This window comes from Mirounga leonina, unplaced genomic scaffold (genome assembly GCF_011800145.1).
Source record: "Mirounga leonina isolate KUSES-001 unplaced genomic scaffold, KU_Mleo_1.0 Mir_127, whole genome shotgun sequence".
In the NCBI taxonomy this organism is placed as follows: domain Eukaryota; kingdom Metazoa; phylum Chordata; class Mammalia; order Carnivora; family Phocidae; genus Mirounga; species Mirounga leonina.
This window is the reverse complement of record NW_023270316.1, coordinates 35,086,363-35,106,679: the sequence shown is the minus strand read 5'-3', so window position 1 is coordinate 35,106,679 and position 20,317 is coordinate 35,086,363. Positions and strand designations below refer to the sequence as shown.

At 35.8% G+C, this 20,317-nt stretch overlaps 1 protein-coding gene across 1 annotated transcript in view; it reads right to left on the bottom strand.

Moving 5' to 3' along the window:
• Positions 1–7,297: 7,297 nt before the first annotated feature.
• The window catches only part of DACH1 (dachshund family transcription factor 1), a 425,922-nt gene continuing 412,902 nt past the window's right edge, over positions 7,298–20,317 (bottom strand). Inside the window, exon 11 of the mRNA XM_035003251.1 lies at positions 7,298–10,099. Within this exon, the coding sequence (XP_034859142.1) occupies positions 10,062–10,099 (38 nt within the window). The 3' untranslated portion in view covers positions 7,298–10,061. The remainder of the gene's footprint in view (positions 10,100–20,317) is intronic.

Here is a 20,317-nt window from a genome sequence, read left to right as displayed (position 1 = left end):
AGAGGATCCCAGTAGAGAATGAGTAGTCCCCCCTCACCCAGGGGTTTGAAGTAACTCACCATCCTGGTGGGACATCCCACTGCAAATGCCAGTAGATAAGTCTTCCCAGGCCTGATGGGACTTGGTGTTCTCAGCAGACAGTACCTTGATCCGCGGTGAGAGCTGGGGCAATGGCTGTTCCCTGTGACCTCCATACCTTTACATGTTGGGTGTCTCAGCAGGGTTCCCCAATCTGGTATATGGGGCCACAAGCCCTACTGGTTGATCATTCAAATTGGGAACAAAAGACCCCAATGACTAGACAGCAATAACTGACAAACAAGATGGGTTCCCTCATGTCAAGGGAGAGAAACTAAAATTTTAATCAGCTCAAATGCCCTTGAGGAACAAAACCAGTCAGCATAGCCTGAAGTGACAAATCTGCACAAAACTCAGCAAAATTCACAAAAAGACCCCTGCAACACATCCGGTCATGCTCCCCAGTGGCTGCCACATCTTGAAACTGCTACCAGAAACCGTGAGCTGTATCCTGCTTGCCACTCTGCTCTTAAAGCTTGCAGTTTGGGACTTGAGTCTGACCCAGCTCCATAAAGGACACAGAACTTGCGGATTTTGCCTATTTAACTCAAGCCTAAACCTTCCCCTTTGGAGGGTACTTTCAGTTTGTAGCCAAAGGCTGTGTCTCCCCAGTTTTCAAACTATAGGGCAATAAAGCTTTTCCTTGCCTCTGACTAAATCCTTTGCATTCCAGGTTGTTTTTTTGTTGACAGAATGGATTAAAGCCTGGGATCGTACCTTAGTCCCAGCCAAGATTGTTTTGCTTGTTAGTAATTTAATCTGTTGCTTTAATATTCCATTCTTCCTTTTTACCGACCCTGCTGCTTTCGCGTCATGGGGGAGATAGACCTTCCTTTCAGTGTCATGTTCTTTTGCCCAGTCTTGCACATCAGAACCTTCAAAATGTGACTTCAGTCACTGTCTATTCCACAAAGGTATGCATACATGGTACTCAGTTTCTCTAATCCCATAATGGTGGCAGCCTGGCTTGTGAGGCAACAAGGGAAAGCTTGGGTTAGGCCAGATGTGTCCACACAAACCAAGACATTATTTTGAGCCATCACGTGAAGGGAGGGGGCCAATATAATCAACTTGCCAATCCCTCACCAGTTGGGAACCCTGGTGGATGGCCCTCTCCTCCTTTGAGAGTTGCCTTGGGTGTTTAGAACACACATGGTATGTTATTACTGTGTTAAACAAATCCCTGTATTTCATGGGAGCACTGACATCTTTGGCAATACGCCATCCCCATGGGTGCTCTAGTGACCACTTTCCTATGCACTCAATCTCTTATATCTACTGAGGGGTCAGTTGCTAAGTAGGGCTCATACCCAGGCTAGGCTGTCAGCTTCCTAACTGGCAAGGGGTATCAACGCTTTATGAGCTGAGATGTGGAAAACAGTGAGGACTGCCTCGGGCTCTTGCAGATGAAGCCAAATGTCTTTCCACAATGTCCTGACCCCACAAAGACTAATCATGATCATCCACTCCTTGGCTTCCCAGTGTCCAAAGCCACAGGGCTAATCTCTTGAGAACAGCTCGACTGACGGTGCCAAGGGTTAATGGCCAGGGTTCATGAGTGGTCACCAGCCCAACCGCTCTGAGATCAGCCCACTGGCTGCTGTGGTATGTTTCTGTTTCCATCCAGATGGTGTCAGTGTTGGGTTGACTAGTGATTGCAATCCTTGTGGATGGGTTGCCCCAACTAGACCCATCTGGACGCAAGTATCAGCGGGAATTTCCCCCACTTCCTCTCCATAGACCACAGGAATAGGGGCAGGAGCATTTGGAGGATCTATGTACTCTACAGAGCCTAGTATCCCCCACATTTCTGTAACAAGGGATCCTTGTTACTAAAGTATTCTGTATCTTGACTGTGGTAATGTTCGTATGAATCTATACTTGTGATAAAGTTGTATGTAACTAAACACACACATGCACACACAAATGAGTGTCTAAATCTAGTGAAATCTGAATGAAGTTGATAGATGATATCATTGTCTACTTCCTGGTTTTGATATTGTACTATATTTATCCTTAGGGAAAAATTTTCACCTTAGGGAAAACGGGTGAAGGGTACATGGGATGTCTCTTTGCTATTTCTTATAACTGCATTTAGTCTATAATTATCTCAAAAAATTTTTAAGCAATTTTCCAAAAAATCAAGTGAATTCTGAAATGGATACCACGTTCCAAGTTAAGAGGAAAGGTCATTATGAGAATTTGCAAAGCTCTCTGGAAACTAATTTTGTGACCTCAGCTGTCCGTCCATCTCCAGATTACAAAACAGGTTTAAGATATGGGGTTAAGAATCGATGTAAGAAGGTAGCTGTTGGTGGGGGCTGTGGGTTGTTTCAGGTTCAAAGCTCGCCAGTCACCCATGAGAGGTGACAGGTGTCAGTCTCTCATCTGAAGTCTAGGAAAGAAACCTCAGTGGGACCACTCAGAGGACCTGCTATTTGTCTACTAATGGTTATTGGAGACAGAAGGCCAGTGCCTATCTCAGCCTTGAATTTCACATGGTAGGAATGTGTGTTTGGCTTATTGCTCTGACAAACGTATAGAGAGAACTTGCTGCTCTCAGGGCACTGTGACATTCCTGGCATTGGTTGGGGAAAAGAATACCTAAGTGTCTACTATGAACCCACGTGTTTCAGATGAAAGAATAAGCAGAAGAGGGCTGGACCTACCACTGAATACTCAATAGATAAAAAGACTTCTAAGTAACTTGTCAAAATACATGTGCATTTGGCTGCATAAAGGCAACTGCCAGCAAATCCCCAGGAAGGAGGCAGTGTCCCCCCAAACCTTCATATAGTCTGTTGTAAATACTTGGCAAATCTAAATGCTAAATGATCATTCATTTTAGACAATTAAAAACTCTCTACATCCTGCCCCATGCCCCTAACGTTCCTTCCCTAAAAATACCTTGTGCTATTAAATCGTTTGCCTGCATGCTCTGTGATCAGATTCTCCATTCTTGCTCAGTTCTGTTCTAGATTGCAGGAAACTTCATTTCCCAAGAACTCACCCATCTTCATTTGGGCCCTGGTGTCTAGCGATTGTTGTCTCACAGTGGCTACTGGTGGAAAAAGAAAAATCACACATAAAGAATATACTAAAAAGCACCCAAGTCTATTAATGGAAGGAGCTAACAACATTCAACATATATAAACCCAGGCATATGACAACCAAATGGATTTAAAGGAAAGATCCAACTCAACGGGAGCCCCTTTTCTTTTGTAAATTTAGTAAGATAAGTTAGTAAGAAAAGGATTGACTAGTATCATCTCTTTCTCCCAGCTCCCACACTTGGGGTGGAAACCGACAATACTATTTAAAAAATAAATTTTAATAATCATCAATAAAATAATTTTAGTAATTTTAATAAAAATTTAACAATTTTATTTATTTATTTATTTATTTAAAGATTTTATTTAGTTATTTGACAGAGAGAGACACAGCGAGAGAGGGAATACAAGCAGGGGGAGTGGGAGAGGGAGAAGCAGGCTTCCCGCCGAGCAGGGAGCCCGATGCGGGGCTCGATCCCAGGACCTGGAATCATGACCTGAGCCGAAGGCAGACACTTAACGACTGAGCCACCCAGGCGCCCCCAAAATTTAACAATTTTATTAATTTTAATAAATAAATTTTAATATTTTTATAATTTGTATGCAGCCTAATAATTAATTTCTGTCTTTGTTTTTGAAAATATCAGGTGGAAATACATCATTGGATGTGAATACACTCAGTGAATAGAAAATAGAGCTGCACAGTGCTGGCGAGGTATCTATCAACTCATCTTTCTCTGTTGCCTAATGTAGTGTACCAAATCCGACACACAATTGGCATTGTTGAAAGAGCAGCCAAAGAACCGGAGACAGGATTGGAAACTACCAGCAAGAGAGCTTAACACAACAGATGAATTACCAAAGAGTATTTACTGTTTATCTGGGAGCTAACTTTACTATAGCATTGAATTCCACTTTGATTTCTCTACAGTGTTTTTAAATATATATATATATTTATATATTGTATATTTTTTATATATGTATATATATATAAAATATTTATTTATTTGAGAGAGAGTGTGAGCAGAGGAAGTACTCAAGCCGACTCCCCACTGAGCATGGAGATGGACACAGAGCTGGATCCCATGACCCTGAGATCATGACCAGAGCCAAAATCAAGAGTTGGACCCTTAACCCACTGAGCCACCCAGGCGCCCCTAAATGTATATGTTGATATAACATTTTTAGTGCTTATTCCAGGTATTACATTAAAGATGCAAAACTTACCATAGTCTACTTGTATTGATTGACATTTTATCAGTTCAAGTAAAACATAGAAATGTTACATCCTTTCGCACGATTTTACACTTCCTCAGTAATAACATAATTGTCTTAGGTATTTTCTCTCCCTACATTGTGAATCACACCAAACTGTGTTATAATTTTTGCTTCCACAAACCTGGAGGCCCTCCAAAGAGAAGGGCTTAGCGCCACTTCTTGAAGGCTGGATCCTAGGCATGAAAACCCAAGCATTCTCCAAATGGTATGGACTGAGGAGAATGTTTGGACTGAGAACATTTAGATGGAGGAAGCCTCAATAATTATTGAAAAAGAATTTGTACCTCCCTGTGCAGCTCCGTGGTTAGATTAATCAGTAATTTTATTTAGAAAAAAAAAAATAAGGTGTCTTCTACTATACCTTAACTGGGATTGCAAATTCATATTCAGAATTAAGTTCACAATGCTAAAACTACTTTTTAAAAATATATATTAAATATTTTACAGATTTTATATATAATTTAATGATTTTATAGAACTACTGGTTGGCTCTTACAGTGTCTGCACAGCTTATAATACCCTCCACCCATCCCCAACTATGCTCCTGCCCCGACAGAAGTCTTACTAGTCATTTTCTACAATGTGATATTTGTCAGACTCCCAGACAGTGTCCTCAACCTTAGCTATTCATTAGAATCACCTCAGGAACATAGGCCTTAGCCCCAACCCCCAGAGATTCAAATTTAATTGGACACAGTATTTCTAAAATTCCCTAGATGCATCTAATGTACTGCCAAGGTACCTTACTTGCATGTGCTCTGACTTGAGGCAATCAAAATTCTCAGGTAATCTGACTTAGGACAGGGAGAGAAAATGATTGGCTCACTTCTGTGGGCTGAGTCTTATGCTCCTAAATAATGGAGGAGTCAAGAGGTGAACCAGAGAAACAAATATGTCCACAATGAGAGGAAAAAGAAACAGTCACGGAGACGAGCAGAGGGGTGAAAGTAAAAGAGGGACCCTGGTCTCTGGGGGCTGGCTGCAATCTTGGCTTGAGGTTCCATGTGTACCCCTCTGTCTTTATGACCAATTCCCTTTGCTCTTTAACTACTTGCAAGAATCAGTTTTTGTCACGCCAACCAAAGAAACCCCAATTGATCCAACAATTCAACTCAAAATCTCCAACTCGTTCACCTATAAAGACAAATGATGCTGCTACTACAAATGTTACTCATTACCCAATGAACTCTTCTGGCATTTAAGCAGCTCTGCGTTTGAATCAATTGAGGCCATTTTATTGTACATCTATAGATGCTGGGTCATAAGAATTGAATATTACAACTATATTCCAAAGTCCTAATATAGTAGGAATTTGTGGTTGATGATTTGTGTGTGTGTGTGTGTGATTCAACAGGCTACTTACCTTAAAATAAAGTTGGTGAGCTTTGGTAAGACAAATGATCTGATTGAAATAAATGAAAAATAACATGAAAAGAATACCTGGTATAGTGGTATTACTTAGAGGAAAATGTATCCATCCCTTTTCTCAATCCCTACACAATTGTTTAACTCACAAAACATGTCATGTTATTCTCTAGAAGGTGAACGTACAAAATGGGTCATAGTATCAATTCTTGGGAAGGTGTCTAAGTCAGTGCCCTCTTAATACCAGCTCCATGTCCCTTACACATTAGAAGATGCTCAATGAATCTTTTCTTGCTGAAAGTAAAATTTCCTATTCCAACAAAATTATCAGCTCCTCTGGGACAACAGTTAAGTTTTCCACTTGAGTCATTACAACATCTAGCACAGTGCTTTGTGCAGAATAGAGGCTTTATTAATGAATGTGTTTAAATGAATAAATGAGGATCAGTTCAGGTTTTATATACCAATTGTACATATTAAAGATAAATGTTAGCACCAAGCCTACACAGGAGGAAAAGTGATATTTTTTACAATGCCATTTACAATAACGTTTTAATTCTATTAACATCTCTACTTCCCATATTGTAAAAATGCAATCCATATAACTTTTATTTGTAATTTACTCTCATCTGGTAATAAATAGCTTTTGTTCATATTGTAAATTTGCTAGTCCCAATGAGAACACCTGGGGAAAAAAACTCAAATCATTACCAAATTCCTCTAACATTCAAAGACTCTATGATGTTTTGGTACAAGTTTTACTGACATAAACATATGAAGACAGAAGACAAAAATGTATTTGTAATGGTCACATAAACATTTTAAGTTTTTATTAGGGAAAAATCATATTTTGTTAATTCATGAAATAATTTCTTTTGACAGAAAAAAAAATCCATTCTCTTGGGAATGTTTAGAATATTCACAGAGATAGTAACCCAATATTTCTTCAGATGCAGCATTTTGGATTGATTAAAACGTGTATATATTATTAAAAGATATTGGAATATCAAAGTTTCTAAAGGCATTTTTTCCAATGATAGAGAATGAAAGCAAAACACTAAGAGTTACAAATCTACACTCTTATAGATATGGGAATAATATATTTTGTTCCATCAACATGTCTACTTTACATTATTCAGCACAAAGCTTTGTGAAATAAGAATCATGGGAATATAAGAATATAAAGGAAAAGGGTACAAATAACAGCTTCATAAACTGAGAAATGTACATAAATAAATCATGTATATGTGGGCAGTTTGCTTAGCTGGCAAGAAACAAAATATGGAAAATCTGCTTGTTAAACAATAACTACAGAGTGTGCTTTTATGATGTTTTTCAGCACAGTAATTCATATTAGAGATAGAAGCAGTTGCATGTTAAATAAAATCATTGAGCATTGTTCCCCTCGCATTGCAAAGAGCTGACTTATGTTGTTTTTAGATGCCTCCCATTAGAAAGTAAATATTCTTTCAATGCTATGCATTTCACAAAATTTAATAAAGACGAACTGTAAATAAAGTCACAGGGAGATTTCAGACAGTTTTATTAGGAGATTGTTGAAAAGAAAAAAGAAAATTAAATACAATAACAGTAAACATGGTTCTCACATTGAAACCAGGCTCAAAGAACTAGGCTACCATAGAAAAATTTCCAATTCTTGCATTATGATGTAAAAACAGATTTTTGTACAGATTTTGTACAACAAAATTCGTAATAACCTTTTCTCATTTTTAGAAAACTTTAAATATATAGATAAAAATAGACAATTTTCATAGGTCCTACATGAAGATGAGTATGTTCTGTTCCAAGGGCTTGCATAGAGCGCAAATGTGGTTATAATATAGAACAACTAGACATTAATATTTTTAGGATTACAAAAGCATGGAAACCATAAAATGGGCACAATTTTACTTGTTTATACCAAAAAAAAAAAACAACAACCCCAAAACAAAAACAAATTTCAAACCAACCTGTATAACTAAAAAAGGAGAAAAAACTTAAGTTACAGACTTAAAATAACATTTCATGAATTGTAATATTTACAACATGTTAGTAAGACTCTCTCTAAACATATAGCTGATAGCTTCTTTCTTTAATCCTTGCTAAAATTCCTTTTATATCAAACCAAACACTAAAGCATTCTCAAAGGTCTTGAAAGTATGCATTTTAAAACTATTTAACCTACTTAACAGGTGACTCTATGCAAGGAGCAGAGCAATGGCTGATTCTACTACTTAGGTAAGTTGTAGGCTTTTTAAAAAATCTTTTAAAAAATGTATGATTCAAAAGCTTGCCACAAGTCCCTCCAATTTTAAGTGTTGTAATCCTTTAAAGACTGCATAAAAGGGAAAAGCAAGAAATACAACAAGGAACAGAATCTCTTGTGCTCAAAGAACAAAAGATGGGTATGGAAGAACGATGCCTCGAAAACCAAGTTTCTACAGAGCATTTACTAACAGTATTTTAAATAAAAATATTGCTCCCTTTCAAGCAAGCTAAAATAGGAACTGTATATATAACTTTTTTATTGTAGTAAAAAACGGACTTAGCTGGTTAATAGCGAACTACACAAAAGAAATAACGTTCCAGTATTGCAAGGAAGACCTAAAAACTATAGAAGCTTAGTGCCAGAGTATCTATAATGTTAATTTCTTCTCTTAACCAAATAATTAATACCAAATCAGAACTATCTTTAAACATTTTTACGCTAGTTTTCTTGGACATTTAGGATTTTGCTATTTATGGTAATAAATAATGTTATGATCATAAAATTTTAAGATGACAGCAAAATCATAAAATGCACAGCGACTGTACTGATTCATAAGATCAGTCTTTAAAGGTGTAACTCCAGATTAGTAAAAACAAAGAGAAGGTAACTTCAGTGTGTAATAAGCACTGTTTGCAGCTTTACTTCCAGTTATCTGCACAAAAGCGAAAACACATACTGTAACTTTCAAAAAGACAGTGAAAATAACACATAGGCACCCTTCCCTCTGACCAGGGCGGGAAGCACAACACATTTTAACTTTATCACTCAGCGCTACATGGTATTGGACTGATACATCAAGGGTTTGTTAGGTTTTGTTTCTCAGCAACATTAACATAATATGACATTAACATATAAAAATATTTCTGGTGTTTTGATTTACTGTTCAGCCACAATCCATTCTCAATAGTGCAGGTTGGGGCACTAACTAGGGTTCAATATACAAATAAAAGTGGCTGACACAGAGTTCTGATGTCACCAGATGCTTAAGATCTCATTCATTAATACTGTGACTCCAGACAAATATTTACATGCCTGCATGCGTTAAAACCAGAAAGGTGTCTTTCTGACTAACAGGGTGACAAAACATATTTTCTAAAATTCTCATTTTCCTAAACTCTAGTATTACTACTGCATACATAATACCTTCCTTGTATGTTTTATGTTTATATACTGTACATGTGACCAACAGTTTGAATAAGAAGCATCATTATTATTTTAAATTCTATATGCCACTACCAGTTTGGAATGAAAACATGTTACGTTTATTTTTTTTTTTAAGAAAAAGGACCTTGGGTGAAACCTTTTGGCTTATATTCAATGCTTCTTTTCAGATATGCAAAATGTTATTTCACTGGGTTGTTGTCAGCATCCATTTGTTGGTCTTTTGGAAGTATGCGAAAAAAATCTTCATGAGAAAACCCACAATTAGTTTAAAATCGAATGTAATAGAATATTACTCTTTGATTTATTGATTTTTTTTGTTTTTTTTGTTTTATTTATTTTTTTTTGCTTTTTGTTGTTTTTTTGTTTGTTTGTTTTTTAAGGAATCCTCTATGCCCCCTACAAGTTCATTTCCAAGTGTTCTTGCTGGTTTCAGGAGGACATAATTCTGTAAGTCTGGGTAACCACTGGGTACAAGAGTCTCTTGATGTGCTCAGATACAGAATTTTCAGAGGAGGAAAATGGTTCATTCCATTAAAAAAAACAAAGCGAGGCCTTATTCAGACCTGCCTTTAACTCGGTATACAAGTGTCCAGCAGCAAAGTTGCAGTTTTTAACTGTAAGAAGTTAGATACCTGTACATTTACAAACATTCTCAGGTCTCTGGTATGAACCACAGGTGAAATTCAATGGAGGAAACTTTTTTTTTTTCTTTTTGTAGAATACTTAAACTTTTAAAGAACATTAATACACAAAATTGAGGAAGTTCCCTTAAAAGGACTTTATTTTTTCCAAACTTTCCAATGACGAATGTCTGCAAAGTTCTTTACTATAACATGGATTTCTTCAACAGGAAAAATTCAGTACATGACAGTAGTTTTCAAATACAGTCTTCCATCTAAAAATGAACAATAAAAAATAATTAATTTCATGACATTTGGGGGACAAATGTGAATATAAAAACTCAGTAGCCTGATATATAATTTGTGGATTTTCTTCTATCTTCACTTGTTTAGGAAGTAACATCTTTCACATATTCTCAAAGTTAATTTCATAATTACATTGAGTTTATGTGATCAAAAAGAATACAGAATTTCTAGTTCTCATAAATATATATTTGCTATTTTGATATCAGTTCAAGAGCACTCAGAAAAGAGATAAGAGTATGTGTGTGGGTGTTACTGATATGCAAAGTTAGTTGATTTCTGTTGAATGACAATTACTTCCTCCAAGCTTGCAGAACCAGATTTTCTCTGCATGCCCCCAGGTGTATCTCCATCAGGAAAGACTGAGCTCCTCATCTTACTCCTTAGCAGTGTTGTTAAATATACCATGTAATGTAACTATTGTGCACATTTGTTGCTATTTATATGAAAGCCACCTAGGTTATTTCATCACTATCAATGAACTATACAGTCTTTCCTCCTTGAAGTGAAATTAACCAAACAATTAAATGTTAAGATGGAAATATATTACTCAACTTTAACCAACTGAGAAACCCATGGTTATGTGAAAAAGAGAAGCAAGTCAAACATTGGACACATTCAATAATCCCATTTGAATGAAGCAGAAATAAGAAATGGGAAATTAAAAATCCAGAGGAAAAACAAAACAAAATGTAAGCTCATTTCTCAGATGTAGCACCCTTTAAGCTGCCAACTTTGTGGTGTGGACTAAACTTTGGATATATTTGTATAAAATATACCTAAATTCCAAGTTATAAGATCTACAGCAGAAGGTAATAAGAAAAGGAAAATTTTCCAAACATTTTTAAAAATGAATATTGCCATGTAAATGTTTGCAAAATGACTGATAGTTAACCGATAGTGTTAAAATATAAAGAAACAGAAATAATCTACTGTAAATCCAGGAAATAGAAAAATATAATCTAAATATGTGCAGATCTCACCTTCAACATTAAGTTAATTGAGTGCTTTCACATAATCTGTAGTAGACATAGTAATTAGTAAGGAACTTAAAACCAATGTTAAACCATTTTTTACTTCATAGAAATATCGACATGCCCAAATTTTACATTCCTATTATGATTGATTTTAGCCTAACTTGTTCAGTTGGAATATTACCTCTAAAATGTCACAGAACTCTGTTTTGTTCATTGATATATCCCAAGAATCTAGTACCTGTTCAATAAATATGTGTTAAATTAATGAATGAATCAGAGACAGGTTTTGTGAGATTTACAAAAAGTACATATTGAAATAAATTAATAAATAAAATATATATTTAACTTATGATATTGTTAATGTCCAAAATCCACCATTTGCCTTCAACAAAATGAAAAGAAATGTCCATAAGATTAGACTCATAACGGCTAATTTCTTCTATAAGGTGTATCAAGTATTGGCTGCCTTTGTAGAATTAATCCAGTTCAGCTTTAATAAGAACATTTACCTGGAAGTCTCTAAACATCCTTAGCTTCCCAGTTCAATAATCATATATCATCATTATTTTTAATATATGAAACATCTAATAATGACAATGACTAACTGTTTCCTATAAGTGGCATACACAGTTGGATATATGATATAATCTGAGATTCACCAATGAAAATATATTATTAATCCAACTGACCTCTATTTTTGAACAATGACTTAAAGGCATACAAAATTATGCTGTATAATCACCCTAGATATGTTGTCTAAAAACATTTTACTTCCTGGCCTGTAACGATAATGTCATTAATACTAAATATTACTGTAGCTCTGTACTGGCTATAGTAGTCATTGCAATATTCAATAAAGGTAAGAATTTCCCAAATCAGGTATTTATCAAATAACCCATATCCAAGCCATAACATTTTGATGAAAATTTCTTTTTTTTTTTTTTAAAGATTTATTTATTTATTTGAGAGAGCGAGAATGAGAGAGAGAGAGTACATGAGAGGGGGGAGGGTTAGAGGGAGAAGCAGGCTGAGCAGGGAGCCCGATGCGGGACTCAATCCAGGGACTCCAGGATCATGACCTGAGCCGAAGGCAGCCGCCTAACCAACTGAGCCACCCAGGCGCCCCTTGATGAAAATTTCTAAGAAAGGATATGACAGTACCATATTAACATATTATGAAATATTTATCATTTTTGCATGGAACATGGTCTGATTTCTTCTGTTGCTTGGCTTGATTGCACCCACCTGTGGGACAAAACTATGATTTTCTCACTTACATTATAGATACAGATGTATCTAGTTTTAGTTTAGCAGGAGTTTTGAATACTCACTTTGTAAATAAACCTAATAAACTTGGTATTTATAAAAATAAGCTAAAGTGTGGCTCAGTCGGTTTAAGCAGTTGCCTTCAGCCCAGATCATGATCCCAGGCTCCTGGGATCAAGCCCTGCATGGAGCCCCGCAACGCATCACATAGAATAAAAAATAAAAATAAGCTAAAATTTTAGCCGTTCATATACTTAGTACCAGGTGGCTAAAAATTGAATCCTTTTAGAGATAATTTTGATCCTAATGATTTTTACTACATAAGGCAACATACATTTTATAAAAATCTAGTAATAAAGGATTCAGAAACCACCGAAGAAGTAGAGTACTATATTTTTACCAAAGTTTTTAATTTTTAGCCCTTTAATTACTTTATCCCTACTTCTTTCTCCTTTCAACTGCCTCATTATTTCTGCTCTACAATGAGTTATATTGATAGTATAATTTCCATTCTTACTTAAAAAAAAAAAAAAAAGGCAAATGTTTCCTAGCATTACACAGTGGGGCAAGAGACATTCTTAACTTTCCCCAAATTCAAATTCCTTCACAATATCTATGGAAAAGTATTTGCTTGATATTAACATTTCAGGGCTCATTGTGGTTTTTAAAAAAATATTTGCATAATAAAGGAGAAAAAAATAAAATCTTAAAAAATAGCTTTCAAATCTTCTGTGATGTCTGCAGCCTATTAGGAAGAAAGATTCTAGTAGCAAAGAGTGGGTATACAAAAATAATTCATTAAGTGTAAATACTTGTTTTAAGAGATTCACTAGCCAAATTCTTCACCAAGGCCTACCAGGTACTACATAATTTGATATAGTATATTCCACTCTCATCTTATTAATTACCGCTCTCCCCTATTCCATGACCCTGGCTCTCCTTTGCATTCTGGGACACACCAAGCTCTGTATTGTGTTGAGTTATAAGGCCTATTCTTCCTTTTAGAAATCTAGAAGATAAGTACCTCCTCCTTCCCTGATTACTTTTCTGCTCCCTTCTATGGAACTTCTCTAGATAGAGAGCTCCTATTTATTCTCCAAGACAAGCATCCTGGAAATTAACTCCATAGCACTTGTCTCACATTGAAGTTACATCTGGGGATCCTACTACATTATTGGCTTGAGAACCATGGAAGCAGCAGCTTTATCTCTTCTTTTCCCATCAGTATTAGAATGACAGTGTTTAGCATGATGCTTGCCTTAAAAGTTTAATGCAGTCTCAAATATTAAACTTTTGGAGAAATGAATTAATATGCTTACATAACAAAAATAATTATCTTTAGCATGCTAGAAATTTTAAAGTCTATCTGAAACTAAATTTTATTTAATTATTTTTTTAGAGGCGGGGTAGGGCAAAAGGGAGAGGGAGAGAGAGAATCTTAAGCAGGCTTCACGGCCAGCATGGAGCCCTATACAGGGCTCAATCTTACCACCCTGATACCATGACCTGAGCCAAAATCAAGTCAGAAGCTTAACCAACTGAGCCACCCAGGCGCCCCTGAAACTAAATTTTAAAATAAAACTATATTCATTTAAAAATATAAAAATAATAATTATTTTGTAAACATCTTTACCATAGATCATATACAAAATACATTTATAAAAATTATATACATTATATTTATGTGCTCAGTATCTGATCTACCATAATTCTACTTTTAATAAATGTCTCCTTGCATTTTTGACTAATGTTCCTAACAGATGGACAAATGCATCAAGCATTAAAGATGCCAGCTATAAATTAGATCCCACCTGCTACAGTTAAGGCATTTCCATGATTAAATAATACTTAGGCATCAGAGATTATCTGCCTTAGAATTAACTGGAAGTAGATATCTACCAGGCAGAGACAGAGCCTGGAGAGTAACTCTCTCTTTTTTTGACTACAAAGGCTAACTTTCAAAATTCTACTCTATAATTTTGTCATCTTTATTGAAACATACTTAACAGATGATGCAAAGTCTGTAAGGAAAAAAAAATTTTAACTAATTTTATATTGTTCCAGACAAGTTATATTGGTCCTTCAGTCCTCAGCACATAGCCCCGTATGTATGCACCCAGAGAGCTAACAACAGGCCTCTGAATTATGGGACTGTAGGTCTATCTCAGGCTTCTGATAACAAACCATCTGAGTGAAAGTTGAATGGTAAGGGTACTAGGAAAGATATATGGGCCTATAATTCAAACTGAGCTATATTTTTATGTTACATAAGAATGGTTTCAATACTCCCCTTCCTTGAGTCTTCCAACAGCAAGCAAAGCCATGGGGACATTGAGAAGGCCCTACAAAAACAAGCTACAGAATGAAGGTCGTTATAATCCCTGGAGTGCTTCCAGGGCTAAGACTTTGTTATTCAGAGGTGTGTTGTTTGCATCTGAAAACTCAGAGGTCTTATTTATATATTTTGTTTTAAGGGCTGCCCTTTGTGCATTATACTTACCTTCTAACTAGATAATCTCACACCTATCCACTATTTCTCCTATTGTATTTATTTATTTCTGCACGTGTTGACCACAGAAAACTGTGTTTACTATTTCTTCCTGATGCTGGGCCAGGTTTACCAAGCAATTATTCCTTGCTATCTCAAATGGATGAGAGTTTTTCTTTAAGATCAAGTAAATTAGCAATAAAGGCAATGATTATTATTAATATAGTTAATATTTTCTCAGCATTTATGTTCAAGTCACTTTATAGATTTTAAGCCTAAACTTCCCATCAACTCAACAAAATAGGTTTTCTTAGTGCTTTTTTATTTTTTCTTAAAGATTTTATTTATTTGAGAGAGAGCACAAGCAGCAGGGTAGGGTGTGCAGAGGCAGAGAGAGAAGGAGAGGCAGATTACCCACTGGGCAGGGAGTCCGACAAGGGACTCAATCCCAGGACCCCAAGATCATGACCTGAGCCAAAGGTAGATGCTTAACCAACTGAGCCACCCAGGCGCCCCTTCTTAGTGCCTTTTAGAAGTAGGCTATTAAGCTTGAAAAATGTAAGTATCTTGCACATTTTCACAGAGCTAGCAAATAAAAGTGCAGGGATTTGGTATTTGTGTGAATCCAAAGTCCACATGCATTCCATTACGTTGCTTTCCTTTAATAAGTAATTGGACTCTCAGTGGAGGAAATGAAATGCCTCTGACTTGTAGAGGTAAGAGCTTGACTGTCAGCACCATCAGCCCGCCTGCCTTGTGGATGGCTTTCTCGCTGTCTTACCCAAGACAGGGTCTTTCTTTTAGTGTGTAGAATTTCAACTGAATAAATTGAAATGAGAACTAGAATTCTGATGGTTTGGTTTCAGAGAAAATATCTTTCTTTAACACTATGATTATTTGCTTTTGCATGGGAGGTTGATATGACAGAAAAATCATCAAGCTACACTTTGTGCATGGGAGTACTTAATTAAAAAGTCTGTTCTAATTAAAAGCATTTGGGAGTAGGGAGTGAATGAAACTACTTAAATTACCAATTCCTAATAGTTCCAAAGTTCATTGTGATTTGATGCTTACAGCTATAATTTGGTGTATAAGAAAGTATCTAGATCATGGAATAGCTTATTGCTGGTATAAATTTTTGTATGATATTTACTGTTACTATGCAGATTTAGATCTATAGGTAATGAGTTAAAATCTTTAAAAGTTCCTTGTAAAAATGGATCTCAGGTTTTAATATTAAAGTTGAAGCCAGTGGTGGCTCAGTCAGTTAACCGTTCAATTCTTTTTTTTTTTTTTTTTAAGATTCTATTTATTTATTTGACAGAGAGAGACAGCGAGAGCAGGAACACAAGCAGGGGGAGTGGGAGAGGAAGTAACAGGCTTCTCGCCGTGCAGGGAGCCCGATGTGGGGCTCGATCCCAGGGCTCTGGACCTGAGCTGAAGGCAGACACTTAATGACTGAGCCACCCAGGAGTCCCTAAGCGTCCGATTCTTGATTTCAGCTCAGGGCATTCTGCTCTGGGAGTGGAACCTGCTTAGGATTCTCTCTCCTTTTCCTGTTGTCCCTCCCTGGCTCAATCTCTCCCTTTAAAAAAATATATAAATAAATAAAGTTGAATCCCTCAGATCGGACCTTTAAGTATATTGTATATTAAGTATATAGTATATTATTTGCTGTGGCTAAGGAGGAAGGAATAGGGAATCTATCACAAAATTTCCAATTTTGGTTTGTTTTTTGTGTTCATGTATTAATTTTACTGTTTTGATGCAATTTTTTTGATGCAATGCTTTTGCACATATTGTTATATGTAGTTATTGGCAATGTCTAATACACACAGACAGATATAGAATTTAGCTTTCATTCCATATATACTTTAAAACTAGAGTATTGAATAGCTTGATCATTTATTTTTAAAACTAATGGAATTTGTTCAATAGCAATCACATTATATAACAACATTTTTTATTAGAAGATAGCATACAAATTGGAACAATTTCAAATTGCTTAGTTGGATGACACCAGAAATCCAATTCTTCCATTGTATGAAAACTACATGAAATCATTAATAAGGAAGTATGTTAGTGAAAGGTATCACACAATATGCAAATAGTTGTATATTCTAGTTTTGAATAAACTCCCTTGCAAACATCCACAAGGATCTCTAACATGTCTTTTGCACAAAGGGCTTACTAAATTACATTTCCTGTTAGGAAGTAGCTTTATTAAAAATGGCATCCATTTGTTCAAAACTTATATCCAAACACTTGTAATCTAACAAAATTTGCTGCTTTCACAAAAGAGTTCTATGTGCACATATCTCACTACTGCAGGCTGAGGAAAATATTAACATAACCAAGGGCAAACATATAAGATCATATATCCAGAAAGTTTAATATTTACTCAAAGAATATTAGTTTAATATTAGCCCTGAGCCTCTCTCAACATAATGTCTTAATCATGTGAAGTAAGAGAAACCAAAACAAGTGATGAAAACAAATGTTAATGATTCATGTGATATTTGATAAGACAACGAGAGGAAGTCAAAATAAAAGCAAACAAACAGGAACAGATGGGAAGGATCTTTGTCAAGTCATAACCCCTCTTCTAAAACCCCCAAAGGAAGAAGCTAATTAAAGAAAATATTGTTTCTTGCTTTTTTTTATAATTTTATATTTAGAGTAAGAACATTCTGCAACTGCTAAAGCAAAGAAGCAGAGACACAAAGTCTACATTTAACATGAGAAATATTTTAAGAGAGATTGATGTTCAGCACAGGCCCTTTTATAAAAGGATTCTGAGTAAATATCATTTCTTCTCATGAAATGCAGCTAATAACTGTCTAAGTGATTTCCAGAAGTTATATTCAGGGTTGTGTTCAAAGATAATTAAAAAGTAAAAACTGAAAAAGTTGCAACAGATTTTGAATTTTATGTAACTCAGGGTTGTAGCTGCAGACCCTGAGGCCCATAGAGTTGGGTCAAAGTGAGAGGGGACTAGACCCCAGATCCCTTTTGACTGCTTTCCGTATAAGCACCTGGTGCTCTTCTAGAGAATGGGCATGGACTGTGTATACAAGAGCCCTGCAGCAAGTGTATTCCGTCTGTATAAACCAAATATATCAGTACAAGCAGTAGGTAATGGGTTACCTAATGGAACAATATGGCTCAGCTTATTGGAAATCAGAGCAGGTAATATCACATTTACTAAAAGGCTAGTATGAAGTAAATCTCTTCTGGTTAACAGTGAAGACACAAAAGTATAATCAAAAACTGCTTTTGTAAATTTTTCAGTTCCCTTCAAAGAGGAAAGTGAATGACAGAACACAGTCTAGTTTAAAACGTGTTCTTAGAAGATCATCTAAAGCTATGATATGCATGTTGAAAGGTAACTAAGCTTTAGCCAAAGATGATAAAAGTGAAACTCCATTCCATGTGAAGGGACTTTACATCAGACTTTAGGTAAGCACCAGAATCGAGGAAAGACCCAAACTTTGACAATTGGATAATTTGAAGCAGGTGGAACTGGACTGTAGGTGTTGTGTGGCTAGAAAGGATCATCAGTGGGCAAGCTGGTCTAATCACAACATCCTTTCTAATTGGGACACTAAATAGACAACCAGTAATGAAAGCTGGACTGAAAAATGTTCAGGGAAGGCATTAGAAGATCTGCAGATAGTTGTGGTTAATCTCAGCTGGCATGGAGTTAGTCAACTCCAGCCCTAGGCAAAATACTTTTCCCAAATGGCTAGATCAGCTTAAAATATCTCAGTTCCTCTGAGAAGTGACATTCTTGTTGTCAGTATCTTAAAGAAGAGGCCCTTTGCCTGCATTTTAGGCTCAATGATGATGTTGATGCTCTCTGTGGGCAAAGAGGAATTTACTACCAAACATTATGATAATGCTGCTTTATTGGGTACTAAAGATCTTTTATTCTGTAACTCAGGAATCCTCCCCAGTTGGGGTAGAAATCTGGACCCTGTGGTTCTATGAACTGTTATCTATTTAGGAACTCTTTGTTCTTAAAACCATATCTCTATGACCACAACCAATCAAAACTGATTAAAAAAAATCATCATCATCAACTGTCTGCTATTTATCTATGCAATAGGGAACAGGCCATTCTATACTTAGTGTTAAGAAATTAACCCTCTGACAAAAAGTTTTAATCATGAATAATCAGCCTATACTCATGGAGACAGGGTTTGGGTCCCATATATTGTATTACTAGAACCTAAGTGTTGTCACAACTACGTGTCATAGGATTCAAACACTTGTCCCCCCCAAGTTGCTTTCACTGTGCCAACACTTAAAAAAGCTTCTTAGAGACACTGATTAAAGCCTGGCTATAATAAACTTAAGAACAGATAACATACTATATGGTTTTGTGTATTACTAGTTCCTTGAATATTGCCTGGAACCTGGCAAGTGCTCAATAAAAATATATAGAAGGAACTATCAAACTAACATCACAAAATGAGGGGAAGATGGATATTGTGTGTCCCTGAATGTATACGTTCAGAAAAACACAGTCTTTTGTGGGTGGTATGCAGGCTTAGAACACGTGACCTGAGCCGAATCATGAGGAAACATCAGATGCAAAATGATGAACACCCTATTAAGACTGTATTCTCCCAAATGTCAACTTTATAAATTTTTTAAAGTCCAAGGAAGAGCTCCAAGATCAAGGAGACTAAAGAGAAATGGCAACTAAATATAATATGTGATACTAATTTGGATTTAGTAATGCTATAAAAATGCTATAAGGGACATGATTGGGTCAAATTACAAAATTAGAATTTTGATGTCAGATTAAATAAGAGTACTATGACAATGAAGGATTTACCAAGCTGATAAATATACTGTGGTTATGTATAAGAGAACATCCTTATTTTTAGTAAATGCCCCCTGAAATATGTAAATATAGCAGGTAAAGGGCCTGCTATATATGTAAATATAGCAGGTAAAGGGCCACGATTTATACAGCTTACTCTCAAATGCTTCAGAAAATACTATGCAGATAGAAATAATTATAAAGCACATGGGAACAAAATATTAAGACTAGATGAATCCTGGTAAAGCACATATGAGAGTTTTAATAGTTTTTTTAATTTTTCTGTGAGTATGGTTTTCTTTCACATACAAGTTAAAAAAATAAAATAGTTTGCCTAAATGGTATAAAGTTTTAATATTTCACCAATATCAGGTATTTATTAATAACTCATTGAGGATATACACTCTCCACTCTTCACATGTACTGTTTCACTGATCATGTGGACAGTGTTCTCATAGTAAATGTTTTCTGCTTAACAACAAGGCTTTTGAGAAGTCCTATTCAAGTATTAGATAGTAAGATGATGCTTAGTGATTTTCTTAATAGAGTTCTCCCAAAAAACCAGGTTCAGTTTCATGAAACTTACTGGACTGAGGGTGTGGACATAAGCTGGAATCTGGTCTACTGG